This window comes from Rhincodon typus, chromosome 10 (assembly GCF_021869965.1).
Source record: "Rhincodon typus isolate 14 chromosome 10, sRhiTyp1.1, whole genome shotgun sequence".
NCBI lineage: Eukaryota > Metazoa > Chordata > Chondrichthyes > Orectolobiformes > Rhincodontidae > Rhincodon > Rhincodon typus.
This window is the reverse complement of record NC_063341.1, coordinates 78,747,993-78,764,899: the sequence shown is the minus strand read 5'-3', so window position 1 is coordinate 78,764,899 and position 16,907 is coordinate 78,747,993. Positions and strand designations below refer to the sequence as shown.

Here is a 16,907-nt window from a genome sequence, read left to right as displayed (position 1 = left end):
TTCTGCTGCAGTTAAGTAAATAGTTGCTCAGAAAGTTGGACGATGAAGGACCTAGAGTAACTCATGAATAATTATTAAATTGACCTGACAACTGAGAGTGAATCAGAGGGCGGTTGAGAGTCATCACAGCAGACTTCTGGGAGACATCGCCACAGTCATCACGACTGGACACCAGGTCAGAGAGAACCTGGTGTCGCCCTCCCTTCTCTGACCCAAAAAAGAGGACTGTGAGGAGGACGACTGGCAAGGTAAAGGTGTACCGGGGAGCAGCCATTAAGAGAGTGGGCAAGTGTTAGAATTGAAGTGCTGAAGCCTTTGCACGAGAGGTTTCAGCATGAGGAGGGTGAGCAGCGGTAGAGGTAAGAGCAGGTAAGGGCTCTTTAACTCTACTTACTTTCCGTCTAGACTGAAAGCAGTGGGGATGGTAGTTAGGGCATCTTGCAGGATGTGGGAGATCAGGGAGACTTCCAGTGTCCGTGCTGCCTACACCTGTGAGAAGCGCACCTGGCTGTAGCTCCTGATAGACTGCTTTAGGGAACGGGAGCTGGATACACTCAGGATTATTCAAGGTCCAGAGAACATCACTGATAGGAGCTATAGTGAAGTGGTCACTCCTAAGGTGCAGGCTGCAGCTACCTAGGTGACCACCAGAAGAGGTAAGGGGGGCAAGGCAGATGGTGCTGGGTTCCCCTGTGGCCCTTCCCCTCAATAGCAGGTACACCGCTTTGGAGACTGTTGTGGGGGGATGACTTTTCAGGAGCTAGCAGCAGCAGTCAGGTCAGTGGCACTGTGACCGGCTCTGAGGCTGAGAGGGAAAGGGTGCAGTCAGACAGAAGAGACTGAATTGTGAGGGGGACAGACTAGAGATTCTGTGGCTGCAGAAGAGACACCAGGATGGTATGTCGCCTCCCGGGTGCCAGGGTCAAGGATGTCTCTTGAGTGGTTGCAGAACATTCTGAAGGGAGAGGGTGAAATGCCAGAGGTCATTGTGCACGTTGGACAAATGTCATAGGTAGACAAAGAGATGAGGCCCTGCGAAATGCATACAGAGAGTTAGGTAAGAAGTTAAAAAACAGGAACCCAAAGGTAGTGATGTCTGGATTACTTCCAGTGCCACGCTCCAATAAGGATAGAAATAGAAAGATAGGCCAGATGAATGCATGGTGTAGGGGGCAGGGTTTTCAGTTCTTGGATCTTTGGGATCTCTTTTGAGGTAGAAGTGATCTGTACAAGAGGGATGGGTTGCACTTGAACTGAAGGGGGTCCAATATCCTTGCGGGGTGATTTGCTAGTGTTACCTGTGAGGGTTTAAACTAGTTTGGCAGGGAGGTGAGACTCAGGGGCCATCGAGAAATCAGGGGAAAATCAAGAGCAAGTTTACTATTCAGGATAGCCAGGGGCGCACTAAAGGGAGGGAAAAGACTTCTGGTTTAAAGTGCATTTATTTCAACACACAAGTCCTGAATGGTAAGGCAGATGACCTCAGAGCATGGATTGGCTCTGGGGACTGGGCTATTATATCTATAACAGAAACATGGCTGAGAGAAGGGCAGGACCGGCAGCTCAATGTTCCAGGATACAGAAGCTACAGGCGTGACAGAAGTATAAATAAGCGAGGAGGGGGAATTGCCCTTTTGATAAGGGGGGGCATAAACAACAGTGCTGAAAGATGATATTCTGAAAGGGTCATCAAATGAGGCCATGTGGTTAGAACTTAAGAAACATGAAGGGGATGGTCACTCTGTTGGGACTGTATTTTAGACCCCGAAATAGCCAGTGGGTACTAGAGGAGCACATGTGGTGAAAGATTGCAGGAATAATAGAGTAGCATTGGTTGGAGATTTTAATTTCCTCCGTATTGACTGGGCCACCCACAGTGTAAAAGGCCTGGACAGAGTGGAATTTGTCAAATGTGTCCAAATGTGTTTGGAGGTCGCAACACTGGATGTCCTCTCAGGAAATGAGGTTGGGCAAGTGGTTGAACTGTCAGTCGAGAGCAATCTGGCTCCACTGACCATAACTGTCTTAGTTATGGTCATAGTTATAGAAAAAGATAGGAAAGGTCCATAGGTTAAGGTGCTGAACTGGAGCAGGGCTACTTTTGGGGGCATTAGGTAGGATCTCGCAGAGGTCGATTGGATGAATCTGTTTGGAGGAAAAGGAATGACTGGCAAATGGGATTTTGTGTGATATCAAGAACCCAAGGACAGTATGTCCCTGTTTGGGTGAAGGAAAAAGCCGGCAGGTTTAGGGATCTCTGGTTGACGAGGGACATTGAGGCTCTAATCAGGAAGAAGAAAAAGGCATACATTGGGTTAAGCTATCGGGCTCAAGTGAATCCCTAGATGACTATAAAAAGTGTAGGAGCACACTTAAGACGGAAATCAGAGGATCAAAAAGAGGGTATAAGATGGATCTGGCAGATAAGGTTAACGATAATCTCAAGAGGTTCTAAAACTATATTAAGAGTAAGAGGGTGGCTAGGGGGAGAATAAAATCAGCATGGCTGCCTATGTATGGAGCCATGGAGATCGGGGAGATTTTTAGTGAAGAGTTCTCCTCAGTGTTTACTGAGGAGAGAGTCATGGATGCTAAAGAAGTAAGGGAATCAAGTGGGAATGTTTTGGGCCATATACACATTACCAGAGAAGAGATGTTTGCAGCCTTAAAGCACATTAAGGTGGATAAATTCCCTGTCCCTGATCAAATCCATCCTCGGATATTGTGGGAGGTTAGGAAGGAAATTACAGAGGCTCTTGCAGATATTTTTGCTTCATCTTTAGCCACTGGTGAAGTTACGGAAGACTGGAGGGTGGCTAATGTTGTTCCATTGTTTAAGAAAGGTAGCAAAGACAAACCAGGGAATTACAGGCCAGTGAGCCTGACATCAGTGGTAGGCAAGTTATTGGAGAGGATACTGAGGGACAGGATCAACCAACATTTGGATAGTCAAGGTCTGAGCAGGGATAGTCAGCGTGGAGTTGTGCGTGGGAAATCATGTCTGACAAATCTTTTAGAGTTTTTCGAAGAGGTAACCAAGAGAATAGATGAGGGTAGGGCAGTGGTTGTTGTCTGTGTAGACTTTATTAAGTCCTTTGACAAGGTCCCACACTGTAGGCTAGTCATGAACGTTAAGTTTCATGGGATCCAGGGAGGGCTAGCTAATTGGATTCAAATTTGACTCGATGATAGGTAGCAGAGAGTGATAGTTGCAGGTTCTTTTTTGGACTGGAGGTCTCTGACTAACGCTGTGCCACAGACGTCAGTGCTGGGACCATTGTTCTTTGTTATTTACATAAATAATCTGGATGTGAATGTACAAGGCATGATTAGTAAGTTTGCAGATGATACAAAATTAGAAGGTATTGTTGATAGCGTGGAAGGTTATCAAAAATTACAGAGGGATCTTGATCAGTTGAGGAAGTGGGGTGAGGATTGACAAATGCAATTCAATACTGATAAATGTGAGGTATTGCACTTTGGAAAGTCAAACCAAGGTAGGACTTATACAGTAAATGGTACGGTCTTGAGGAGTGTTGTGGAACAGAGGGACCTTGGAGTACATGTACATAATTAATTTAAAACGGTCGTCACAGGTAGACAGAGTAGTGGAGAAGGCATTTAGCATGCTGGCCTTCATTGGTTGAGGCACTGAGTATAGTAGTTGGGAAGTTATGTTGCAGTTGTATAAGTCTTGGTGAGGCCGTACTTGGAGTATTTTGTACAGTTTTGATCACCCTGTTATAGGAAAGTCGTAGTTAAACTGGAAAGTGTGCAAAGATGTTTTACGAGGATGTTGCCAGGGCTGGTAGGACTGAATTATAGGGAGAGGTTGGCCAGGATAGAACTTTGTTCCTTGGAACATAGGAGATTGAGGGGTGACCTTAGAGATGTATAAAATCACAAGGGGTATAGATAGGATGAATGCTTATAGTCTTTTTCCCAGGGATGGCGAATTGAAAACTAGAGGGCATTGGTTTACGGTAAGAGAGGAAACATTTAAGAAGGACCTGAGGGGCAACTTCTTCATCCAGAGAGTGGTGCTATATGGAATGGGCCGCCAGAGAAAGTGGTTGAGGCAGGTACAATTACAACATTTTTAAAAATCGTTTGGATAGGTACATGGATAGGAAAGGTTTTAAGGAATATGGATCAAATGCAGTCAACTGGAATTAGCTGATCAGGCACCATGGTCGGCATGGATCAGTTTGGGCTGAAGGGCTTGTTTCCATGCTGTATTACTCAATGATTCTAACCTGCACACTACCACCTCTCAATTATACTTTCCCCAGATCCAGATCTGACACCATATCCTCTGGGACTGACACTGCCCCACTGCACCTGACACCTCCACTCTATCCTGGGACCCAATAATATTCCCACTACTCCCCCACTCCAGACCTGAATTCTCCCATGCATCCCAATTTATCCTAAACACTCTCTCGCTTATTTGGCACTTTACCCAAGTGGCATCCTATCTACTTGCCAGCCTGGCACACTACTCCCAATCCACCTCTACTCTACCCACCTGGCTCCTTAACCTGATACTTACAATGCTACCCTTTCACATGAGCAGGAGCTGTCAAAATGGCTGGCTGTGATGCTGGTCATTAAAATCACAGGATACAGTAATTGGCTGCTGTGAAATCGGGGGGCGTGGTTTGTCTTCTCCCTGAGTGCACTATGCCTATGAGGACCCTGACAGATTTAAAGGACGACTCCGCATTTCTGAGGAGACATGTTCAGAATCTCCAATCAGAAATGCAGAGCTCTTTCTTAACATCAAAAAGAAGGAACCGAGTGACCTGAGTGTGATTACCACTGCTGCAAAAATCTGGCCCAGTGTGAATGACCTGGTGGCTACGGTGAAAGGGCCAAAAGGGAAATACTGAGGGAAGACACAGTTGGTAATTTATTTTATTTTTGCATTTGTAGATATTACTGTTTGGCTGCAGCCGCAGCCTTGCTGAAGTATGTTGAATTTATCCAGAATACAGTTTATGCTCCAAAATCTCTCAAAGTTATCTTCAAAGGGAGTGAACAGACAGCGATGATTGATTCGGCCTCAGCTCAGCAGCTTGAACTGATCATTAACAACAGAGATCCAAGGTATAGATACAAGCAGATTATCTGAGAGAAGAATCTTCCATAGCTAACCATTTTTAACCATTATAAAGTTAGAAAAAAAAATGAATTATGTTGCATTTTTGCCAGTCAAAAATCAGAATGATGGAACACAATGAGACCTTTCAGCCTATCATTATCAATGCCAGCTCCATTGAAGAAGCTATTCAATTAGTCCCATTCCCTGCCTTTTCCCCATGATCTTGCATTTTCGCCCCACTTCAAGTATGTAACAAATTCCTTTTAATAGTTACTGATGGATGTGCTTTGATTCCATGTCGGAACAATTTGCTGTATAAATTTAGGGCAGCATGGCGGCTCAGTGGTTAGCACTGCTGCGTCACAGCACCAGGGGCCTGGGTTTGATTCCACCCTCGGGTGACTGTCTGTGTGGAGTTTGCATGTTCTCCCCATGTCTGCGTAGGTTTGCTCCGGTTTCCTCCCACAGTCCAAACATGTGCAAGTTAGGTGGATTGCCCATAGTGTTCAGGGATGTGTAGTTTAGGTGGGTTATAGCGGGATGGGTCTGAGTGGGATGCTGTGAGGGTCGGTGTGGACTTGTTGGGCTGAAGGGCCTGTTTCCACACTGTAGGGATTCTAAGATCTAAACAAATAAAGTTCTGTTCAATCCTCTCCCCAGTTCCCATGTTAATTATCTAAAATATGTATCTCCTGGTTGTTACTGGCTGTGGAACCATGTTCTTATAATTTATAAAAGTGTGAGGTCATCTACTTTGAAGCTAAGAAAGGTAGATTAAAGTATTTTCTAAGTACCATCAAACTAGGAAATATGAAGCAGATTTCGGCGTCCAACTACAGAAAGCTTAATGAAGCCCTGCCCTCTGTCTTAAGTGAACTGGAATACAAAGAACAAGGAAAATTACAGCACAGGAACAGGCCCTTTGGCCCTCCAAGCCTGAACTGACATGATGCATGTCACAACTAAAACCCCGTACCCTTCCGGGGACCGTATCCTTCTATTCCCATCCAATTCATGTATTTCTCAAGATGCCCTTTAAAAGTTACGATCGTATCTGCTTCCACTACCTTCCCCGGCAGCGAGTTCCAGGCACCCACCACCCTCTGTGTAAAAACTTGCCTTGTACATCACCCTTAAACCTTCCCTCTTGCATCTTAAACCTATGCCCCAAGTAACTGACTCTTTGACCATAGGAACAAGGTTCTGACTATCCACTCTGTCCATGCCCTTCATAATCTTGGAGACCTCTATCAGGTCGCCTCTCAACCTCTATTGTTCCAGTGAGAACAACCCAAGTTTCTCCAGCTTCTCCTCATAGCTAATGCCCTCCATGCTAGGCAACATCCTGGTAACTCTTTTCTGTACCCTCTTCAAAGCCACCACAATCTGGTAGTGTGATGACCAGAATTGAACACAATATTCCAAATGCAGCCTAACTAAGGTTCTATAAAGCTGCAACATTACCTGCTAATTCTTAAACTCAGTGCCCCATCCGATGAAGGCAAGCATGCCATATGCCTTGCTAAGTACCTTTTCCACCTGCGTTGCCAGTTTCAGTGACCTGTGTACCTGAACACCCAGATCCCTCTGCCTATCAGTACTCTTAAGGATTCTGCCATTTACTGTATATTTTCCATCTGGATTAGACCTTCCAAAATGCATTACCTCACATTTTTCCAGATTAAACTCTATCTGCCATCTCTCTGCCCAAGTCACCAACCAATCTATATCCAGCTGTATCCTCTTACGGTCCGCATCGCTATCCGCAATTCCACCAACCTTTGGGTCATCAACAAACTTACTAATCAAACCAGTTACATTTTGGGCTGAATCATTTATATATATTACAAATAGCAAAGGTCCCAACCCTGATCCCTGAGCTAATCACAGCCCTCCATTCATAAACGCACCCTTCCACTGCTACCCTCTGTCTTCTATGACCGAGCCAGTTTTTTTTAATCTATCTTGCAAGCTCACCTCTGACCCTGTGTGACTTTATCTTCTGCCATGAGGGACCTTGTCAAAGGCCTTACTGAAGTCCATGTTAACAATATCCACTGCCGTGCCCTCATTGATCGTTTTCATCACTTCCTCAAAAAACTCAATCAAGTTAGTGAGACACGACCTCCCCTTCACAAAACCTTGTTGCCTCTTGCTAATCAGCCCACTGATTTCCAAGTGGGAGTAAATCCTGTCTCGAAGAATCCTCCCCAGTAACTTCCCTACCACTGACGTAAGGCTCACCGGCCTGTAATTAGCTGGATTATCCCTGCCACCCTTCTTAAACAAAGGAACAACATTGGCTAATCTCCCATCCTTTAGGACCTCCCTTATAGCCAGTGAGGATACTAAAATTTCTCTCAAGGCCCCAGCAATTTCCTCCCTTGCTTCTCTCAGTATTCTGGGGTATATCCCATTAGGCCCTGTGGACTTGTCTACCTTAATGTTTTTTAAGACCCCCAATACCTCCTCCCTTTTGATGTCAACATGACCCAAACTATCTACACACCCTTCCCCAGACTCATCATCCACCAAGTCCTTCTCTATGGTGAATACTGACGCAAAGTACCCATTTAATACCGAGTCCATTTCCTCTGGCTCCACACATAAATTCCCTTCCCTGTCTTTGAGAGGGCCAGCCCTCTTTCTGGCTACCCTCTTGCTGTTTTATATATGTATAAAAATCCTTGGGATTTTCCTTAATCCTGTTGGAAGGGTGAAGGTTATGCTACAGTTCTAAACAACTTCATTTAGACCTTTTCCAGAGTAACTGTATTCAATTCTGAGTATGCATCTCAAAAAAGACTTATTGGTCTTGGAGAGGATGCAGCATAGATTCACCAGAATGATATTTGGGCTGATGGAATTAATTTTAAGGATAGGTTGTACAGACCAGTTCTTTGCCCCCTTGAACATGGAAGATTAAGAATGATACAGCTGAATTAGAACATAGAACATTACAACGCAGTATAGGCCCTTCGGCCCTCGATGTTGCGCCGACCTGTGAAACCAATCTGAAGCCCATCTAACCTAAACTATTCCATTATTATCCATATGTTTATCCAATGACCATTTAAATGCCCTTAAAGTTGGCGAGTCTACTACTTTTGCAGGCAGGGCATTCCACACCCTTACTACTCTCTGAGTAAAGAACCTACCTCTGACATCTGTCCTATATCTATCACCCCTCAATTTAAAGCTATGTCCCCTCGTGCTAGCCACCACCATCCGAGGAAAAAGGCTCCCACTGTCCACCCTATCTAATCCTCTGATCAGCTTGTAAAACATAATTAAGGGATAAGAACTAGGAGCAGGAGTAGGCTGTCTGGCCCTTCGAGCCTGCTCCGCCATTCAATAAGATCATGGCTTTTCGTGGACTCAGATCCACTTACCTGCGTTCTCACCGTATCCCTTAATTCCTTTATTGTTCAAAAAAAATCTACCTTTTTTTAAAAGCGTTTACTGAAGTAGCGTCAACTACTTCACTGGGCAAGGAATTCCATAGATTAACAATCCTCTGGGTGAAGAAATTCCTTCTCAATTCAGTCCTAAATCTGCTCCCTCTAATCTTGAGGCGATGCCCTCTTGTCCTAGCTTCACCTGCCAGTGGAAACATCCTCTCTACTTCTATCTTATTTATTCCCTTCATAATTTTATATGTTTCTATAAGATCCCCCCTCAATCTTCTGAATTCCAATGAATATAATCCCAATCTACTCAGTCTCTCCTCATAAGCCAACCCCCTCAACTCCGGAATCAACCTAGTGAACCTCCTTTGCACCCCCTCCAGTGCCAATATATCCTTTCTCAAGTAAGGAGACCAAAACTGCACACAGTACTCCAGGTGTGGCCTCACCAGCACCTTGTACAGCTGCAACATAACCTCTCTGCTTTTAATTTCAATCCCTTTAGCAATGAAGGACAAAATTCCATTTGCCTTCCTAATTACTTGTTGTACCTACAGACCTACCTTCTGTGATTCATGCACAAGGACATCCAGGTCCCTCTGCATAGCAGCATGCTGCAACTTTTTACCATTCAAGTAATAATCCTCTTTACTATTACTCCTACCAAAATGTATGACTTCACATTTATTTACATTGTATTCCATCTGCCAGACCTTTGCCCACTCACACAATGTATCTGTGTTCCTCTGCAAAGTTTCACAGTCCTCTGCACACTTTGCTCTGCCACTCATCTTAGTGTCATCTGCAAACTTTGACACCCTACACGTGGGCCCCAACTCCAAATCATCTATATAAGTTGTAAATAATTGCGGTCCCAACACCAATCCCTGAGGCACACCACTAGTCACTGACTGCCAGCTAGAATTTATCCCCACTCTTTGCTTCCTGTTAGTCAACCAATCCTCTATTCATGCTAATACTTTACCCTTAATGCCATGCATGCTTATCTTATGCAGTAGCCTCTTGTGTGGCACCTTGTCGAAGGCCTTTTGGAAATCTAGGTACACCACATCCACTGGGTCGCCATTGTCCACCTCGCTCATAATGTCTTCATAGAATTCCAAAAGGTTTGTCAAGCATGACCTGCCCTTCATGAACCCATGCTGCGTCTGCCCAACGGGACCATCTCTATCAAGATGCCTTGCTATTTCTTCCTTGATAATAGACTCAAGCATCTTCTCCACTACAGAGGTTAAGCTAACCGGTCTGTAATTCCCCATCTTTTGTCTACTTCCCTTTTTAAACAGTGGCATCACATTTGCTGTTTTCCAATCTGCTGGGACTGCCCCAGAGTCCAGCGAATTTTGGAAAATTACCTCCAGTGCACCTGCTATTTCTCCCGCCATCTCTTTTAGCACCCTGGGATGCATTCCATCAGGGCCAGGAGACTTATCAATCCTTAGCTCCATTAGCTTGCCCAACACTACCTCTTCCGTAATAATGATTGTTTCCAGGTCCTCACCTACCTTCGTCTCTTTGTCAATTACTGGCATGTTATTAGTGTCCTCCACTGTGAAGACCGATACAAAATACCTGTTCAATGCCTCGACCATTTCATCACATCCCATAACTAAATTCCCCCTCTCATGCTCTAAAGGGCCAACATTTACTTTAGCCACTCTTTCGTTTTATATATTTATAGAAACTTTTGCTATCTGTCTTTATATTCTGTGCTAGTTTTTTCTCATGTTCTATCTTACTTTTCTTTATAGCTCTTTTTGTGGCTTTCTGTTGACCTTTAAAGTTTTCCCAATCTTCTAGTTTCATGCTGTTTTTGGCCACTTTGTATGCCTTCTCTTTCAATTTGATAGCCTCCCTTATTTCTTTAGACACCCATGGCAGATTACCCCTTTTCTTACAGTCCTTCCTTTTCATTGGAATATAGAGAGATAGATAGAGAGAAACTAAATTCTCTGATTGGGACTTGAGGACAAGGGGCCCGAATCTTAAAATTAGAGCTGGCCTATTCAGAGGTGATGTCAGGAAATAGTTCTTCACTCAAAGGACCTCATGGAAATTTGGAACTCTCTCTCCATCCTCAAAACAAACAGCTGTTGCAGATGGAAGTCAATTGAACATTTCAAAACTCAGGTTGATGCTTTTGTTAGACAAGGGCATTAGTGTTATGGAACCACAGTGGATAAATGGACTTATATTGCAGACTAGCCCATGATTGGTTTGAGTGGTGAATAGTCAACAAACTGAATGACCTCAAGCTGTTCCTACATATCTGGGTAATGAGAACCTTCTAAGTTTTTGCACATTTTTATGCTTCCCTTTCCCTCTTGCATTCCTGGGTAACTACTGGCACACTATCTGGGTCTGGCATACATTATCCTTCAGTTTATCTCAACATTGCTCAATTTGTTTTACATCACCATCACCTCTGTTGTCTAATCATTAACTGTCCTCCAACGCATTGTTCACTTTTCCTTTTTGGTTTACGGCTCTTCTCTATCTGTTGCTTTTTGTAAGGTCTTCATCTGTGTCTCATAAAACTATAAGAAATAGAAGCTTAAGTAGCCCATTCAATTCATTGAGCCTGCTCTGCAAATCAATAATATTATGGCTAGTCTGATTTTAGCTTTAATTCCATTCTTCTGCCTACCTTCAATGACCCTGTCTCCACTGTTGTCTGGATAAGAGAATTCCAAAGACTAACAACCTTCTGAGAGAGTAAATTCTTCTTTATTTCTGTGTTAAATGAGAGATGCCTTATTTTAAAATGGTGCCTCCCAGTTTTAAATTCCATTTTGAAGGAAAAGATCCTCTCATACTGTATGAAGTTTCCCCCGCCCACCCAAATCTTAAAGGCTTTTTTTCAGATCCCCTCTCGTCTTTGTAAACTCCAACGAGCATAGGTCCAACTTGCTCAACCTTTCCCTATATACAACTCCTTCATCCCAGGAATCAGCCTCGCAAACTTTCTCTGCACCATATTCAATACAAAAATATCTCTCCATAAATTATGGGACCAAAATATAACACAATATGCCACGTGTGGTATCACCAATGCTCTGGACAAATGTGGCTAGACTTGCCTAATTTTATTTTCCTTTCATTTTAGAATAAAGGCTAACATTTCATTTCCCTTTCTAATTATTGGCTGTACCTGCGTGCCAAAATTTTGCATTTCATATGCAAAATATAATAAAATCCCACCTACTCCCTAACACCATCACTGGGGGAAGGCAATGGCCTAGTGGTATTATTGCTAGACTGTCTCTGTAATCCAAAAACTCAGATACTGTTCTGGGGACTAGGGTTTGAATCCTGCCACGACAGATCGTGGAAGTTGAATTAAAAATGTTTGGAATTAAGAATTTATTGATGGTCACAAAGCCATTGTTGATTGACAACAAAAAAGGCCATTAGGTTCCCAAATGTCCTTAAGGGAAGCAAATCTGCTGTCCTCACCTGCCATCTACATGTGACTCCAGATCCATGACAATGTGGTTCACCCTTGACTGCCTTCTGAAATGGCCTAGCAAGCTACTTAGTGTACCAATTGCTACAAAGTCTCAACAATGAAATGAAGCCAGATGAGGCATTTGTCATCAACCTAGTCATTGGAAACAACATTGATAAAAGTGGTCCTGTCGACCCTGCAAAGTCCTTCTTTCTAATATCTGGGGGCTAGTGCCAAAAGTGGGAGATATCTCGTAGACTAGTCGAGCAACAGCCTGACATAGTCGTACTCATGGAATCATAGAGACAATTTCCCGGACACCACTATTTATTGATACGTCCTGTCCCACTGCAGAGCAGACTCAGCAGAGGTGGTGGCACAGTGATATACAGTCCTGGGAATCCTCAACATTGACTCTGAACCTCATGAAGTTTAAGACATCATGTTAAATACAGGAAGGAATCCTCCTGCTGATTACCGCATACCATCCTCCTTCGGCTGATGAATCAGTACCCCTCCATGATGAATGACACTTGTAGGAAGCACTGAGGGTGACAAAGGCACAAAATGTACTCTGGGTGGGGGATTTCAATGTCCACCACCAAGAGTGGCTCAGCACAGGACTACTGATTGAGCTGGTTGGCTCCTAAAGGACATAGATACAAGAGTGGGTCTGTAGCAAGTGGTTAGGGAAGCAATGGGAGGGAAAAACATACCTGATCTCATCTTTACCAATCTACCAGCTGCAGATATATTGATCCATTAGAGTTTTAGTAAGTGATGTCTAAACAGTCCTTGTGGAGACGATGCCCCACCTTCCCATTGAGAGTACCCTACATTGTGTTGTGTGGCACTATCACTGTGCTAAATGGGTCAGACTTCCAACAGATCTGGCAACTCAAGACTGATCTATGATGGGCTGTGAGCAATCAATAACAGCAGAAGTGTACTCTAGCACAGTTTACAACCTCATGGACCAGCATTTCCCCACTCAGCCATTACCATCAAGCTAAGGGATCAACCCTGGTTCAATGAGGAGTGCAGGAGAACATGCCAGGAGCAGTACCAGGTGTCAACCTGGTGAAGGTACCAAACAGGACTACATGCATGCCAAACAGTATAAACAGGAAGTGATAGAGCTAAGAGACCTCACAACTAATGGACCAGATCTAACTCTGCAGTCCTGCCATGTCCAGTAGTGAATTGTGATGGACAATTAACTCACTGGAGGAGTAGGCTCCTCAAATATCCCCATCCTCAGTGATGGAAGAACCCAACACAACAGTGCAAAAGATAAGGCTGAAGCAATCACAGCAATCTTCAGCTAGAAGTGCGGAGTGGATGATCTGTCTTGGCCTCGTCCAGTGATCTCCAGCATCACAGTTGCCAGTCTTCAGCCAATTCAATTCATTCCAGGTGATATGAAGAAATGATTGGAGGCACTGGATAATGCAAAGGTTTTGGGCCCTGACAACATCCTGGCAAGACTACTGAAGACTTGTGCTCCAAAATTTAGCTGCTCCCCTAGCCAAGCTATTCCAGTACAGCTACAATACTGGCATCTACCTGACAATGTGGGAAATTGCCCAGGTATGTCTGGTACGCAAAAAGCATGACAAATCGAACCTGGTCCCATCAATCTACTCTCGATCATTAGTAAAGTGATGAAAGGTATTATCAACAGTGCTAGCAATCAAATGCTTAACAATGACCTGTCAGTGAATGCCCAGCTCGAGTTTCACCAGGGCCACTCAGTTCCTGACCTCACTACATCTCAGTTTAAACATACACAACGACTCTTCCTCCACAGCTTTCTGTGGCAACGAGCTTCAAAGACTGACAACTCACTGAGATAAGAAATTCCTCCACATCTCAATCTTAAATTGACACTCCTTTATTCTGAGACTATGGTGCTAAACTGTCCCATGAGGGGAATCTTCCTCTCAGCATTTACACTGCAAATCCCTTGAGACTCCTTTATGTTTCAATGAGATCACTTCTCATTCTAAATTTAAGTGAGTAGAGTTCCAATCTGTTTAATCTTTGCTCATAAGACAATACCCCCCTACCAGGGAGCATCCTAGTGAAGCAACTGCCTTCTTACATCTGATTTCAGTCAGGCCTCCTTTGAACTACTTCTGATTAAATTAAAAGAAAACATACTTATTCTAGCTTCAACCAAGCTAATGACAGACTTCTCCTGTCTTAAAACCCCACAATATAAGAAAGTTTCCATTATTCCATCAGGAGGCCTCCAGCCATCAGCTCTTTGACGCATACTGGTTTAAAATCACGGCTCTGTAAAACTGACCATCAGACCCCTTTACACAAGTAAACCAAAATTTGTATATCACTTGATTAAAATCCAAACTCTGAAAAATATATAAATCACACAGCTTTCATCACTGTATCCTCCTCACAACTTGCATTCTTATCTATCACCTCCTGGTTCTGACGGAGAAGTAAGTCATTGACTTGAAACTTTAGCTCCACTGCCTTCATTTTCCCACAGTATGGCTGCCAAACCCCACAAAAATTCTGAGGAAGGGTCACCAGACCCAAAAAGTTAACTCTGTTTTCTCCTTCACAGATACTGCCAGACCTGCTGAGCTTTTCCAGTAACTTTGTTTTTGTCCCACAAAAATTGCCCTGTACTGCTCTGTGTATAAAAAAAGGGAGAAAGTCTCAGGATAGAGGGACTGAATGGCCTTCTCCTGCGCCTGACACTTGCTTTATTGAGTCATTGCTTATACGTTTCTAAAGTAAATTTACTTGTCTGTTTTTGTCTTTTTTTTTGCAGAAATAATCACACACTGTACGGGGTCCTGAACTACACAAAGACAGCTGGAGGGAGTCGCAGACTTCGCTCCAACATCTTGGAGCCCCTGGTTGACGTGGAAACTATTAACACAAGATTGGACTGTGTACAAGAACTCCTGGAAAATGAGGATCTCTTCTTCAGCCTTCAGTCCAGTCAGTCTGCTTGTTGTTTTCTGGGAATATTATGCACACTGCAATAAGATTATGAAAGGGGTTAATAGGGTTGACATAGAAAAATACTGTTTCCACTTACGAAAGGAATAGAACTTGGTGCCCGAAATTTAAGGTTGTCACTAATAAACCTAGTAAGAAATTCAAGAGAAACTTCTTTTTCACAGGGGAAGTGGAATTCGCTAATACAGGGTGTGGTTGAGATAAACAGCAAAAAAATGCATTTAAGGGGAAATGATAAATGCAGATAAACTGGATAGACAGAGTAAAATGATTCCACAACCAGTATATCAGGTTTAAACACTGCAGTTCTGCCTCATCCAGTTGTGAATTATGGTGAGCAATTAAACAGTGGAACAACGCTTAGCATTGCTGCCTCACGACGCCAGGGACCTGGATTTGATTCCAGCCTTGGGCAACTGTCAGTGAGGAGTTTGCATGTTCTCCCCATATCTGCAAGGGTTTCCTCTGGGTGCCCTGGTTTCCTCCCTCAACCAAAGAGGTGAGGTTAGGTGGAATGGCAATATCTCAACTCCCTGAGTGAAAAATGGGGCTCCAATTTTCTCTTCTCCACTATTTCTAGAACAAATGTCTGGAATCATGCAGTGTCCATGGATGTGCATTTTAGATGAAAAAACCACATGCAGGCCCGAAACGTCAGCCTTTCTGCTCCTATGATGCTGCTTGGCCTGCTGTGTTCATGCAGGGATATATGGTCTGGATGGGATATTCTTCAGAGGATTGGTGCAGATATGATGGGCCAAATGGCCTCTTTCTGCACCCGGTGATTCTATGAACTCATTGGAGGAGGAGGTTTCACAAATATTCCATCCTCAATGATGAAAAAGCCAAGCATATCGATGCAAAAAAAAATTCACAGCCACCTAGTATCCAAAGTGCTGAATTATAGTGCTGATTCGTCTCCACCTGCTCCAGATACAGATCTTCACAGATACAGATTCATCATGAAGGGTCTAGGCCCGAAACGTCAGCCTTCCTGCTCCTATGATGCTGCTTGGCCTGCTGTGTTCATCCAGTACTACACCTTGTTATGTTAGAGATTGCTGGAAAAGCTCTGCAGGTTTGGCAGCATCTGTGAAGAGAAATCAGAATTAACTTTCGGGTTCAATGACCCTTCCTCAGAGTTAACAAGAAATAGGTGAAGGCATTGGATTCTGCAAAGGCTATGGATGCCAACAATGTTCCAGCAATGAAGACTTGTAACCCAGAATTAGCAGTGTCTTTGGCCAGGCTATTCCAGTACAGCTACAACATCGGCATCAACCTGGCAATGTGGAAAATTGCTCAAGTGTATCCTGTCCACAAAATGTAGGATGAATCTGACCCCAGAAAATTAGCTAAGTATCAATTTCGTTGAGTTTTCATCGAGGATTTCTATCCATGAGACCTAGCACGTTTTCTTGCCACATCTTGCCAAACCTGTCACATTAACTACCTACCCACCTCCTATAGCAACCTCTTGTCTGATTCTAACTCCATTCCACTACTTGCCATACCCAGAACAACTCACCATTGCCAGGATATCCCAGAATAGATCAGAATTCTTGGCACTAGTGTTTGTGAACCTGGTCAAGCTTTGTCAGTCTGGATCTGCTCTGCATGATTCTAGACATTTGTCCTAGAAATGACGGGGAAGAGAAAATTGGAGCCCCACTTTGCAGTCAGGGAGCCGAGGTCCTACTGGATGGAAAAGTGTAGAAGTGGGACCAGCAGTGGAGACTACAACCCAAACAAAGCACTCTGGCCTGAGCCATCTCAGCCAGTGCAGCCTTAGCCATCTGGAGGAATACACAGCAATGTAAAAAAAGTTCACTCCACTCCACCAGTGTAAGGGCCACCATCTTCTCTCCAATACCTCACGTTCACTCCATCTTTACAACTGTACCCATCCTCCACCGAGACTCATGCTCTACCA

At 43.9% G+C, this 16,907-nt stretch overlaps 1 protein-coding gene across 1 annotated transcript in view; it reads left to right on the top strand.

Annotated features, from left to right (window-relative positions):
* The window catches only part of msh4 (mutS homolog 4), a 101,918-nt gene that overhangs the window by 30,299 nt on the left and 54,712 nt on the right, over positions 1-16,907 (top strand). Inside the window, exons 5-6 of the mRNA XM_048601569.1 lie at positions 4,936-5,109; positions 14,781-14,953. Coding sequence (XP_048457526.1) covers positions 4,936-5,109; positions 14,781-14,953 — 347 coding nt within the window. The remainder of the gene's footprint in view (positions 1-4,935; positions 5,110-14,780; positions 14,954-16,907) is intronic.